General features: G+C 26.1%; 1 protein-coding gene and 1 pseudogene across 1 annotated transcript; one reads left to right on the forward strand and one right to left on the reverse strand.

Annotated features, from left to right (window-relative positions):
* Positions 1-4,887: 4,887 nt before the first annotated feature.
* Positions 4,888-12,932, reverse strand: LOC132923900 (cell division cycle-associated protein 7-like). Its single transcript, XM_060987893.1, has 6 exons — positions 12,373-12,932; positions 12,100-12,275; positions 6,886-7,087; positions 6,671-6,810; positions 5,904-6,030; positions 4,888-5,835 (listed from the first exon to the last, which is right to left on the reverse strand). Exons 1-6 carry the CDS (start codon positions 12,469-12,471, stop codon positions 5,413-5,415), a joined length of 1,167 nt encoding a protein of 388 aa, XP_060843876.1. The 5' UTR covers positions 12,472-12,932; the 3' UTR covers positions 4,888-5,412.
* A 475-nt stretch (positions 12,933-13,407) lies between these two features.
* LOC132924798 (uncharacterized) lies at positions 13,408-14,550 on the forward strand (annotated as a pseudogene).
* The last annotated feature ends 222 nt before the right edge of the window (positions 14,551-14,772 follow it).

Genomic DNA, 14,772 nt, shown 5'->3' on the forward strand with positions numbered 1-14,772 from the left:
ACCAATTATGAAGCTTAAATGACTGGACTAATTGTACATTTTCGGTTATCAATTACGATTAGTTATATTACCTATTTTAGATTCTGAACGGAGTGATGAATGTATTGATTTTACAATGATGTGTTTTTTTTTTGTGTCTGTCATCACTTTTTGGAGTAGTAATAATGCTTCGAATTTTGACTTCAGCCCCTCTTTAAAAAGGAAAATTCATCTAGTTGGTACTTTGGGGGGGTCAAAAGTAAAAAATTTAGTTTTGAAAATAGTTTTCAAAAGCGTCGGGAAAAACAGGAATTTTTACCGCATAACCACCTTTTTGACAAAATCGATTTTTTGATTTTGCTGTAACTCAAAAACGAATCATTGTAAATACTTGAAATTTTCAACAAATATTTATATTAGTGTTATCTATTTGCGATTAAATTTTCAAAATATTTTGACCTTTTTTTAACTACTTATAGACAATTGAAATGTTCAACATTTTTAAGTTTTTTTTCTTAAAATGCCGGTAAAAAAAATTTTGCTATCCAAAAAATCTTTAAAATTGAATACAAGGTTTATTATAACTTGTACTTATCGTAGTTAAAAAGAATCAAAAATCGTTAGTCACAAATTTTTGTTTATAAGCATTTAAAGTTCAAATGTTTACAAAATATATCAAAATCACGAAAATTTGCAAAGAATTTTGAAGTTGAATATTTATAAAATTTTTGTGATTTATACTTAAGGTTCAAAAATCCAATACTAGGTTATCCATAAGTTTTCCTTCAAGTAACCGTAAAAAAAAATTCCATTGTCAATATAGAAAACATTTTATGTGCGTATGAAATATAATTTTTCACGAAATCGCGTAAAATAACGATATATTACAATTTAAATATAAGTAATAATATAATATATCCAACTAATTATTATTGACTGACAAATCATCTCCGTTCAGAATCATTTTTCGTATACAATGATACCGGCCGTCATTGCATTCAAATTTAACACATCCATTATAGTGACCAGTGACCTACTCTCCATCTCTACTATACAGCAGAGCGATACCCACTTGCCCACTTTTTTATTAATAAGTTCAATTAGCCATAACAACTTTTATGAGTGAAATAAATAATAAGTTTATTCTCGATTCGTCGAGGCTTAAATATCATAAATATGCTCTTAAAATGTACAAAATACCATAATATGCAAAATAAAATTTCATATACAACATCGTCAAGTTATGGAACAAATTTTGGTATAAACTAGCTATTTTTTTTGACCAATCAATAAAAATATACAAATGCCAATAAGTGTTAGTCTTATACTTATATAATATAAAACTGGTAGCGAACGATCATTATATGTTATTATATGTCATTATATGGTTGTACAAGGACATATTTTGTCGATCGTATCCGCAACAAATATGAAATTAATAAAGTGATAAGAGTTTTTAAAGTAATATCTTTAGTTTTTTTTTTAAGTAACTAACATGTGTATATGTGTATGTACGTTAGTGGGTACCTACTTATTTACTATAACATAATGTCATAACTCATTAATCATTATATTATACAACCACGCGGATTGTACGCACGTATTATCCATTATTTTATTTTGCCTATAGTAACTCCTTAAAAACGAACAGTTATAATAGATATTCCCAATATATAATTTTAGATTCTAAGCGGAGCGATGAATGTATTGACTATTGAGTGTATCATAATGTGTTTATTTTTGTTTTGTGAATGAGTACACAATAAATTGTTGATAAAAAAGTTTGAGGTCAAATTTAAAAATTCTTAGTAGGTACTTATTTTTATAATTGGGAAAAGTACACAAACGAATAAACGATTAAGGATAAATGGAAATTTTACGCAAATCCAATTTTCGACAAAATCAATGTTGTTTTTAAAATAAGTAATAACTCATCAAACGAGTAAATAACAGCTCAATAACAGCTAGTAAATACTTGAAATTTTCAAAATATTTATTCTATTTATTGCTAGTCATTCGAAATTTAAAATTTTTTTTAGCTTTTTTTTATAAATGTCCGTTAAAAATTATTTATTGGATATAATTGCTTGAAAATGTAATACAAAGCATCTCTTAAGTTGATAATTTCTGAATTTAAAAGTATCTAAAAACTATAGTCACAATATTTTTATAAGCGTTTTAGTTGGAATTTTAACAATATTCATAAAAATCGTGAAAGTTAGTTATTATTTTGTAGTTAGAAATAATTGTTTTTATATCGAAGATTTAAAAATTTAATACAAAGTTTTTTATTAGTTTTTCAACCTGTGTTTAAAAAAAATTCTCCCGGAAAGCCAAATAATTTTTATGAGCATTTCAAACTCAAATGTTTACGATATATTCACCTGTAAAATAATTATTCCTCTTTAAATAATTTTTGATTTGTTATTGTATTTCAATTTGTATCAGTTAATTTTGCATAAAATATGATAAAAAATTATTCACTAGGTAAAAATTTCCAAAAATTTAATACAAGACTCCACAAAAGTTCTTATACCTGTATAAAATTATTTAAAATAAATCATAGGCAAAATAAAATTTTTTTATGCATTTGAAGTTAAAACTTTAATGAATTCTGCTAAAATCGCAAATGATTACAAATTATTTTGTACCTAAAAAACCATATATATATATATGTACGTGTGTGTGTGTGTTGATATAATAATCAAATACCAATAGTATAATAATAATAATAATAAATGCAATATTTTCGGAAAAAAATTGATATTAAAAGACGTTAGCAAAAACTGCTGATCTGGTAAATTTTGTAAAATCACATTTGATTCGGAAAAACAACAGATTTAGGTCAAGGGGGAGTTAATCTTTAATAAACCCTAATACTCCTAAAAAACGTTTTCTTAATTAATATAATTATATATTTATATACAATAATATAATTATATATCAATCACCGAATTTGATAGGTACTATAATTAATACAATTATAATTTCGGTTATTATCATTAAATTATTATATATGCAAAAACTGTATTCGAGTATTCGTCTATATCTATAATAACAACTTACCTTCACACGTCTGTGAGAACATGAATCATTATGATGCCATCCGCGATCCGCCGTTACTCAGTGACCAGTGTTCACCAAACATTTCGTTAAAAGCTCAAACACAAGACTTGTATTTTTTTATACTAAAAATTAATTTTTTTTTAATAAAATAGAAAAAATATTTACAAAAAACACTTGGTAATTTAGTGAGTTAGAGAGCATAAGAATTGGATACGTGTACACTGTAATCTAAATCGAGTAGGTACCCACTATTGTCGGGTGAGTACATTGCCACGAACTGAAGAATATATCTTAGATGTATAAGTCGATGGGAATCAAGAAGCTAAAGGCTACGCCCTACCTTTATTTATAATTTATAAAACAATAGTGATTCCTTATTCCTTATTCAGATTGTTATGGCTACTTTGGGTATAATATTTATATTTGTTTAGTAATGTTGTGAATGTTCAATTGTATTATTCTTTATCATTACGCCTCCGCGTTATTCATTTATCTCTTGTGGTTGTGATAATTGTGTATAATATGTATGTGAATGTTATGGTTACATTATTACTATTTCAAATATTTGTTATGCAATTTAATATATTGAACAGGAAGACTCATAGAGTCCATCGAGGTTTATTATATTTTAAATATTCTAACTAATGGTATGTGGAAACGCTCAAACGCATATCAATATATCATTACAATTTACAATATAGTTTGTACTTGTTCCGCTAACACTGTCTTTTCGAATCTTAAATCCTAATAGATACCTAACCTCGAAAGCTAGTATTACCTATGTAATTTTTTCGTGCAAACAAAAATTAATATGTGTATCTCCCTAAACACAAGAAATCCAGTTTTTGATATGCGCGTCTTGGACTTCCGGAGAAACGTTTTTCTAGCATTTCTTTAGTAAAATTTAATTAAACACAATATATTTTGGTTGGCGTTGTAATGTATTATTATATTTATTATTTTGCACAATACAGATAGAAAAGAAAAATAATTTTTCTATTAGTAGGTATATGACTTAAACACACAAAATCTCGTGTTTTTCAATGCCCAATGCCCTTTATTTTGAATAAATACAATTATCATTTAGATAGCGTTTATCAACACTGAATTAGTATCATGTACTTACCTACTTTTTCGTAACATTAAAAAAAAAAATATTTGTTCCATTTGCGTGTCATATTTACGGTCTTACGGACACGAAAATGAGTTCAAGAATTGTAACTACATATAGGCTGTACCAATTAAAACTGTATTTGATAATGTAAATGTTATTTAAGTAATGGTGAAACATTTCTCTATGTGCATTACTAAAACAGGTTTTCACATGAATAGGGTCGGTGTAGAAATAATTTATATATTTATATATTACTGTGCTAACTAATAAACCCAAACTTAAATAATTCAATTATTTTATAATTTCTATTATATATATTATATTTTAATCAACGGTTGTTACTTTGTTTTGTATTTTCCAGATTTACAGCACTTATTTTATAATGTTCATCCATTCGATTGGCTAACAAGTTGTTAGTCAGCAACTATATTCTATAATATACAGTATCATATTATATCTGTATTATATTTTGAAGTCCATAATTATTGTGTTGAACAGAAAAATAAGTATTATTAAATATTACAATCATTAAAATTCTTCACCATACCATGGATTCTATAGCATGCTTAGAGGGGAACAATTTACAAAATACATTGTTTTTCTAACATTTAAGTCATTTTTAAATAAATATTTACTTTATTGCCAATATAATAACAATGAAATTCAAGAAAAAGTTGTAATATTGTCAAAATGTACAAATAACAATAAAATACATGACAATAGGCTTAAATATATTAAATAAATTGTAGTATACAGTAAAATGAAAATGCTTAGGTACTTTTATATGAAAATTACATTGATCATCAATTTATTGTATGTGGCATAAGGCAAAAAAAGAATTATCTTAATAGCTAATAGTACTTTTAAATAAATACAATTCACTTTCTTATAAAATAATAGTTCCATCAGTTTTCTTATAAATAATAATAATAAATAATAATTCAATTAAACCCAGTTTCCTTTGTTATACCATTAATAATAATTAACAAAAGTAGTATAACAATATTGCTAATTTTCATAAATTTTGTTTTAACTTGGCAATACACAAAAGAATAATAAAAAATAAAAAATAAAAAATAAAAAATTAAAAATTAAAAAATTAAATAAACAAACTATTGAAAATGAAAATGAAATGAAATTAATAATACTGTTGAAAATAAATACTATTTTATTAAATAGGTTAGGTAAATAAATAAATTTATTTTTATTTCATTACCCTTTGTTTTCTTTGGATTGATATTTTGGCTGTTTAATTAATCTTCTGATAATAATTGCTTATACAGTTTGTCAATAATCATTTCATGTGTATCTTTATTTTCAGTTCCACATATATCTTCATGATTAGCAGAGTTGCATGGCTCATCACTGTCATTGCATTTAACTTCATCTGACACATTGTCATTGTCATGTTGAGCTTCAAGATTGTTTTGTTCGTTCTCTAAGCTACCCTTATCGATATTATCTTTATCTGGTCCATTTTGATTATTATCTTCATCATCAAATTCCAAGTCCATAACATCTGGATTCTCACCCTCTATGCTACATAACATATGCCTAACCGATTCATATCCGCTTGCCAAAGCCTGTTGTGCCAATTGACCAGTTGGGACCATTCCTTTTCTTCGTCTGCAAATGCTACAGTTACAATACCCACGGCATGGTGGACAGGCCCATTTCTTAGAAAACAAAAAAAAAACATAAATAAGTATATAAAAATTATGACTATTGATCACCTAGAAATTACCGGGTTAACTAAAACGTTTGCAACATTTTCCCCATATCTTCTTCCCAAGCAAAATCCACAAAAATTTCCACGCACGCCACTACATCCCTTGTACCGACAATATGATTTCTGATCTGCAGTTTTCTGCCTAAACACAAAATAATATTTAATAAATATTGTTCTATTTCATATTATTAATGGAACATAATTAAAAAATAGTATATGTATTTGCATCAATTTTAAACTAAAAAATGAGATGCAAGTTAAGAAATTAATTTAATTTTAAAAACTATTCCATACCAGCTAAAAAATAATTAAATTTCTTTTAGTCTTTTAAATTAAAGATATTTTATGAATATTCTATTTTAATATAATTTGTTAGTCTTTAGTAGAAAAAAATAAAATTAGAAAATTAGTAATTAATGGAATTTTTTAATAAATTCTTTGCCTTGACAACAAAGTTATTAATAATACAATTATTATTACACAGTATACACATATTATTAGAAGTAATTGAATATTATGTAATATTTTATTTCATTAGGATTGCCATTTAAATGGCTTTAAAAAAATAATATAAATAAGCAAAATAAAAATAAAATAATCAGAATTTTTAAAAATATATTTTTCACTTATTAAGTTTAAGTTTCAATAATCAGGAAAAATATTATATTGTATTAAAAATAGAAATCCATTCATAATGTAAATTAATGTAGTTCATAATAATGATTAAATATACATATTTCAACTAATTAAACTTTTTTTTTTTAAAAAACTAACAGATCTACCTGCATTGGTGACAAGTTGTACCAGATTGACTATATACTTTTCCTGATGAAGAATATGAAATATTTTTTATCATTTCTTCTGTTACTTGAGAGACAGCCAAACGAGGTACATATGCTTTACGCTTCCTTTTTGATCCAGGCTATACAATATTTAGTAATTATAAGTTTTTTTTTAATAAAGACAGTAAAAATGTTATTTAATAATTAATACATACTACAGATAACTCATAGTCAGAATCGTATTCTTCTTCATCATCATTAATAAAATCGCTATCAGCAAGTGAACTATAGTACAATTCATCTGATTTTTGATATTCACTTGACTTAAACCAACGAAATTTGATTTTTAATGATCCTTGTTTGAGTTTTTTCTTATCATTTTCATCATCACTTTGTTCATTATAATTTGTCGATTGTCTGTAAATAATATACACACATATGAATATATTATAAACAAACCAAGTAACAATAAATTAATATATTTTGTTTAACAAGTTAAATTTTTTTTAAAATTTAAATTGAAAAATCTAAGTATTAGCAACATTTTTATATCTGTGTCTATTAAATTAAGTAAATATAGTTAGACAAAAAAAAATTGTTCAAATAAACAATTATGAATATAATATTATAGCAATACAACTACATTAGGTATAACATTACACAATAGTTTTATATTTTTGATTGTAATAATTTAATCCAGTACTCTGTAATTATAGTTTGTATGAGTTAACTGTATATAATTTTAGACTTATAATGTACACTATGCGTATATACTATAAATATTATGTTTTTCTCATTAAAGAACAATCAAAATTATTATTTTAGTATATAATAATGTATATTGTCCAGCTAGATGTACTGGTATACAGCAGAAAATATGACTGTTATATACAAGGTGATTGCTTTATTAAATAACACCCAACATTTCAAAACCTATGGTAAAACCTTAAATAGAACTAAGAGAGAGACAGACACTTGAACTAGATAAATAAAAGAAAAATTAATTTTTATAATTTTAGTAATTATGTATTAGTATATAATATAAACTGTATTATGAAGATAAATTAAAATAATTTGAAAAAATAAATATTTTAGTGAGTGGAGTGGAGAAATATAAGGATATCTCACAAAATGTTGTCAACTACTCCACTTGCTTAAATTTTGAATACTTAAAACTTATAAATTAAATGTCCAAATTTTGATTCTTGTGTATCAAAGTACTTCGAAAAATATTCTACTTCTGATTATGAAATTAAAAAAGTATGATGTCATTTTACAAAGTAAAATATTATAACGATAAAAATTTTTTTATTAAAAAACAAATAGAATTTGAAATAATGAATGTAGTCCAATAAAATAATCATCCAGTATAGATCTGATAGGCTGGAAAGGGAATGCTGTATATTTGGTTTTTAGCTACTAAACAATTTTAAATCATAGTGCTTGAATTGGTAAGATCAATTCTTATAGTTTTTTATACACAGTAGCCAATAAGAACAAATTCAGCAAACATAGTATAATACATTCATGTTCAATTATTAAATTACTTATTTGATTTTGTTGTTGAAGTTTTATTAATATTACTAATCATAAGCGTGTCCAGACCTCATTAGCAGGTCATGAACAATAATAAATGTATTCTGTAGAGGGGCTGAGGGGTTAGGAATAAATAAAAATTTTCTTTTTATTAGATAAATGAATAAGTAATATAAAATTGTATTTAGTGTTTAAATTTTGCAGGTTATGCCTGTGCAGAACTGTCCAGGTAACAAATTTATTTTATGAATTACTTAATAAGTCTTAATTATAATTATTTTGTACAATTTTGTTACTGAAAGTAAAATGAATAAGTGACGTAGTGATTTAATATAAGTATGGCGAAAATGACTTTAATATATTTAAACAGAGATATAAGTTAAGTTTCTAGTAGCCATATTTTAAAATAACAAAAAAGTAACTAAAATTATTATTCATTGTTTAAATATCCACTTTTGTCTAAATTCAAAGTTGAAATATTAATAAAAATTAATTTATATATATTATTTAAATATTTTATATAATTTTTAGATTTCTTGGTTCTACAAATTAGTCTGTAAATTTTCATGATTTCGACAAATTTTGTCAAAATTAGAACTTCTAATGTTTATAAAAAAAATATATAAATATTTAATGTTTTTAAATAACTATAATAAAACTAAGGAACCTAGTATCAAATTTCCAAGCTTTTTGACATAACAAAATTGTTTTTATCAACTATAAGTTTAATTAAATTTTTAAAAATTAAAAAATTGTTTATCATACATAAAATTATATTATACACTTTATAAAAATAGTTATTATATGATGTGTTTTTTAATGTTAAGAGATAATATTTATTTCCACCTGTTCATTATTTAAATTATTAAAAATTCTAATTTTATTATATATAATTTTTATCATTTACAACATTTTATGTTGTCATTCATTTAGGCACATTACTTAAAAAACTGTCATGTATTTTTCTAAAATATATTCATTGACTTCAAACTAATTGACTTTTCAACAATTTTTTGTTCAATTGTTATAATTTAAAAGATTTTAAATACTATCACTCTATTATTATGATGAAGTAGGTTCATACAATAAAACTTCATATTTGACATACTTAGTTAATAAATTAATTTTTATGGTTGAATATTTGTTAATTTATAAGCGAATCAGTATAATGATTAATTAATGAATTAGGTACCTACTATATTTCTTTATTTCACCAAATATTTTAACACATTTAATAAACAATTAAGTAGTAACTAATAAAAATAGTATTTATTTAAAAAATCTCCAGATGAGAAGTGTGTACACTGACTTTAATGTTTAAGAAAATACCACCTGCAAAATTCTATAACTTTTAAATTCTGTACGACCAGTCCAACTATATTTTTACTAATGATAAACTATTAGGCAGGTACTAAAATAGGTATTATTGTAATAATGACTAAATAAAGTTTAACTTATTATCAGCATTTAAAGTGGCAAAGTATTTATATTTTATTAAATTGTTGAAACTAATTAATTTATCAAAATGGTACCATGTTTAAAAACAAATAAAAATGTTCTCAAATGAGTATGATAATGAGATTAATACACGATGACAATATAAAATCATTTTTAATAATATATTACTTATTTATAAAAACTGTTGTTTGTCATTAAAACCACTTTTACATCATCCATTAATTTTATTACAAGAATATATTGTCTAAAATCTAAACATAGTTGAGTGGTAATGATAAAACATGGTAGAGTACATACGACAAGATAGCCGGTAAGAACTATCCTAATTTTAAGCTCTCCATCCCTATTTGTGTTGGTGCCATTTTCACATAGTATTCATTTTATTCGTACAATCATAAAAAAAAATTATTTCGTAAGTTCATATAATGGCTTTAAGAGAATATCATATCTACATGTGTTGTTTATGTCTTACAAACAAAAACATAGCAAATTGACATTAAGGGGATTGGAAGCTATGATTTCCTGTCTTTGTCTAACACACACAAAACATAGGATTATAGACGTGTTCTATTTCCAACGTACAGATTGATATAATGAAGCGATAAGAATTCTGAGTATAGATTTGAATTTGTCATCAAGTCTTCTTAAGATCGACTTTCCCACATTTTTGATTTTTACTAGTCCAAAAATTGAAATATGTCAATTTTTTAATATAACGTTTTTCAGAATTTGGGAGGATAAAATCAAAAATGTGGGAAAGTCGATCTCAAGTAGACTTTATGACAAATTCAAATCTGTATTCAGATAATTTTATGTTGTGTGTGTGTTAGAATCATCGAGGAAATCATCGCTTCCAATCTACATATTAAGTAGAACTCATTATGTGTTATTGACTACTTAAGTGAAATAATGTTATCAAAATTAATGGAAAGAACATTATCAATGATTTAGCATTTCAATATTAAAATGTTTAAACAAGGTATGAATAAATGAAATATTACAAATTGAAAATACTCATATTTAGCATAATTAAAATATAAAAACTAAGGCTAAATCACTGATATATTACCTTTAATTTTGATAATATATTAGAAACAACACTTGCATTTTCTTAAAACAATCTTAGATCCATAGATAATATTATTCAATCATCAATTATAATTACACTATAAATAATACATGTTAAAGTAATATGTTTTAGAAAAATTAGTAATCAAATTTTTTTTTACTATTAAATAAGAATTCAAGTAATTTAAGCGTTTTATAGTTTTATTCATTATGTACCTATCTGTAATTTTTAAATAAATTTAAATAAGATATATTAATACTAATTACTAGATACCTCACCACGAGTTCCAAATCTATATTAGAATAATTATTAATTAAGGATTAATTATAAATGTTATGTTAACAGCAGTACTTGATTGTGAGATGGTTTATGCTTAATTATAATATCTATATACCTAATATATATATAGATGTATATAGGATATTCCATTAAAAAAACAACTGGATATATCACTGGTTTTCTTCCTATTACATGTTAAATATTTATAAATATTTAAACTTAGTAATACACCATTTATGATTTAAAATAATCAGATTTTATCACTTTTAATAAATTAGGTAGGTACATATTGCTACGTGCTCTGATGTCCCATACCAATAATATAGTATACAATAAAGGATACTATGAATCTATGATGTAGGCTTAAGTATAAGGATAACAATTACCCATATTATATTATAATAACAAGACACACAATAAGAATATTACGACGTAGAAATAAACATCTACATGTAATGGGGAGTATCTACACACCTGGGCGGTAATATGTTAGGCCTAGTCGATATGAATAATAATAATAGGAAAATTAAAAGCATCTATTACTTTAACTTTCAGAAATCGGAGATGAACGAACTCAATGATACATTGTAAAACTATAATCGAAATATGATTTTAAATTAATCTTAAGTTCTGAGAATCTCGAGAGATACTGACCACATGTGCGTGGGCAAGCATCACAGGATGTCATATATCGATTAATTATCGCACGTGCATCCTGAAATGCGTAATAGTGTGAGAACAATAGGCAAGAGGATACATGGGTAGTAGGTTGGAGGATACTGACTAAATAAGGGGGCCCTGGAGAGGACTCGGTAGACGTGATTTACCACAGTTAGTGCAAGCACCTTCATGTCAGTCTACACCAGAAATTTGTCATTTGGACTTAGAATATTTTCAATTAAAATAATACAGGGCACTTAGAAATATTTTGACATGACCTGTAATTTAGACAACTAGTTGTTGGCTCACTACAATATTACTAAGATAGAAATAGAATAGGTAGGTCATAAAATATTATACTGAAATTCAAATTAGTCCAATAGGAACCCAGTTTTAATAATAATACTAATGAATATAATATACATACCGTTTTTCTTGAATAATACGAGATGAACGTCTCACAAAATTTACAGTATTAGATTTGTCAGTATCAGAATTGGATTTGCGCTTTTTTCCTTTAGCACGTCTACTATTAGTAGCATTAATGTTAGAAGATTTCAACTCATTAGCCTTCTTTTGTATAGTATCTAATGGATCAGCCATCTGTGGGAAAACCAATTTTTTTAACATCAGCAAGCATGTACTTAGATAGGTAGTATATATTATAATTCATATTTAACGGACAATTTGATAAACATACCTGAAGTTCTATTTCCGCTATGTTCTTAAGTCTCTCGCGTTCGTAGTCGCTCATCATTTCCATTTCCTTTGCAGAATGCTTTACCGATACGAAAAACATGTTGAATGAGATGACACGATTATATTAAATTATATGATTCGTCGCCAAACTCGACAGCGTACTGAAACGGTATTGCACGGAAAACGCAAAGTAATCGACAAACTTATATCATAAAATTATATTATGGTCGGTCAGTAACGATATGCTTTCGTATTCGCTGGTCTGTCAAGACCATGTGCTTTTGATTCGGTCGAATGAGATAATCTATTACGTCCGGTACTGAGATTGTATACGCAAAAAAAATGTGACGCAATAGTGGGTATGATAAAAATAAAACTCAACGATTCCGATGAGAAATCGAAAAACCAAAAAACACTCGAAAGTTTAGAGTATACCGACGGTTGACGTACAAACCTACAAGTCCAGTTGATTTTTTGACGTCTTCACGAGAAAATACAAAAGATGAAGGCGTTCTGTCCAGCGAACGATTTAGGTTAAATTGGCGGTAGCATTATCATTTGTCACAGGCGACCGATAGCATGTATTCGGCCATTCGGCGGTTATGGTTTTTTGGCGCCAAATTACGCGAGATAATGGCCTGGCGGTAGCGTCGGTATCGCTATCTCACTTTCCCGCTCACGGCGAACAAGGGACAACTGAACATCAGCTGTTGGAATACTAATAACAACGGGCCCGGACTATCGAATTGTGAATCTTTCAGCCAGCTATCGATAACACTGATGGCAGACTTATCGATCGTTAATTTGAATACACAAATTTATTATAAATATTATAAAATAAATTTTTGTGTTAATATTGCTACCATCGTATTCTGATGCGCTATAGTTAAATATGATGTTAATATTACAATTTACAATATTATTTGATTAAATAATATTCTTTGGCTATCTTGCCGTTTTGATTTAATAATATCGATTTAATATTATATAAATATAAAATTACAAATGAACAACATTTTAAACAAAATGAATCGATATGACAAAAGATTTTAGAGGTAACAGTATTGCAAGATTTATGAAGTAGAATTAATTGTTGATGCAAAACCGAGCGTTTAAGGTTATTATGTCAACGATATGTCGATATACCGATACGTATTGTCGATAATACTATTATTATATAATATATATATATATATTATTACTAAACTTATAATAGCTTCACCGCTCGGCTCCAAACTACGTATATAAAAGGAAAAAAATATACAAAAACAATATTATAGGTACCATCGTCTATTTTTCGGGTTAAATAAATTTAGTAGGTACACACACTATCTAGGTACATAGTATATAAAATATATTATAACCACGCGATTTTATATAATAAAGCCATTCTTCGTGAATGTGAAAAGAGAACAATTTTTTCTGATTCATCTGATTCATTCATGAAGATTTTGAGAGAGCCATAATTAAATTTAGCCTAATTGTCCTAATTCAAGCTTTTTTATTCGTAATGTTTTGAGAGAACATCCAGAAATTAAAAGTTGTTATTACCATTTAACCCAAAGCACGCATAGGAAATCCAGCAGTTTGGTTTAGAAAATTTTTATTGAAAAAATTAAGTTGGTTGCCACTTGATTCATATTGTTTTGTGGATAAGTCGATAATTTGACTTTTTTGCCAATATCTGATGTATTTAAAGGAATGTCTTCTTTAAATAAAATCATGCCCGAAGAATTACATGACTTGGTAGAATATTTTGATCAAATATACATAAATGAGACGTACGGTCAAGGAAATACGTTAAAATTCCGAAAAGTACTACCACTATTTCCACCGGAAATTTGGAATGTACACGAAGTACACTACTTAACATCGAGCGTATAAATAACCATGACAAAATATATTATATACCTATATGTATAATATTTTGTCATACAAAAATCAAACTGGTTTCAATAATAGATTTTCTTAGTACTAAGTTGGAAGGTAAGCCAAAAGCACCCTTCTATTTGAAACCTCATTGAAAAAGACACTGGAAGATGCAGCTAATGAGACGAAGCTCCACAGTGGTTATTAGACACTGTCCCAAAATGTCTATTTTTCAACTTTTCTCCAAAACTATTATAGCTAAAAAGTTGGTTGATAGCTCATTAAAAGGGGATTATCAAGTAGATACAAATGTGAGATTAAAACTTTTCAAAAAAAAAAATTAGTTATTTTTTGCTAGATTTTCATTTAGCATAGTAGATTACCGAAACTGGAGAACGGATTTTGTTATTTGGGGTCTTGTTAGATTCACATTGGCTAGGAGAAGTACTGTGAAGATTTTCAGAACTTTATATTCAATTGTTAACTCACTACAAAGCTATAAAGCTGAAAAACATTAAAAATGGCCATTAAA

The sequence above is a fragment of the Rhopalosiphum padi genome, chromosome 3 (assembly GCF_020882245.1).
Source record: "Rhopalosiphum padi isolate XX-2018 chromosome 3, ASM2088224v1, whole genome shotgun sequence".
NCBI lineage: Eukaryota > Metazoa > Arthropoda > Insecta > Hemiptera > Aphididae > Rhopalosiphum > Rhopalosiphum padi.

Bases quoted from the DNA above. Each gene is read 5' to 3' on its own strand.
- LOC132923900 (XM_060987893.1), bottom strand. From the start codon at position 12,471: ATGTTTTTCGTATCGGTAAAGCATTCTGCAAAGGAAATGGAAATGATG. The intron at 7,088-12,099 runs GTATGTATATTA...TATTATTTACAG, and splicing joins CGTATTATTCAAGAAAAACG to ACAATCGACAAATTATAATG. The intron at 6,031-6,670 runs GTAGATCTGTTA...TTTTGTGTTTAG, and splicing joins ACAACTTGTCACCAATGCAG to GCAGAAAACTGCAGATCAGA.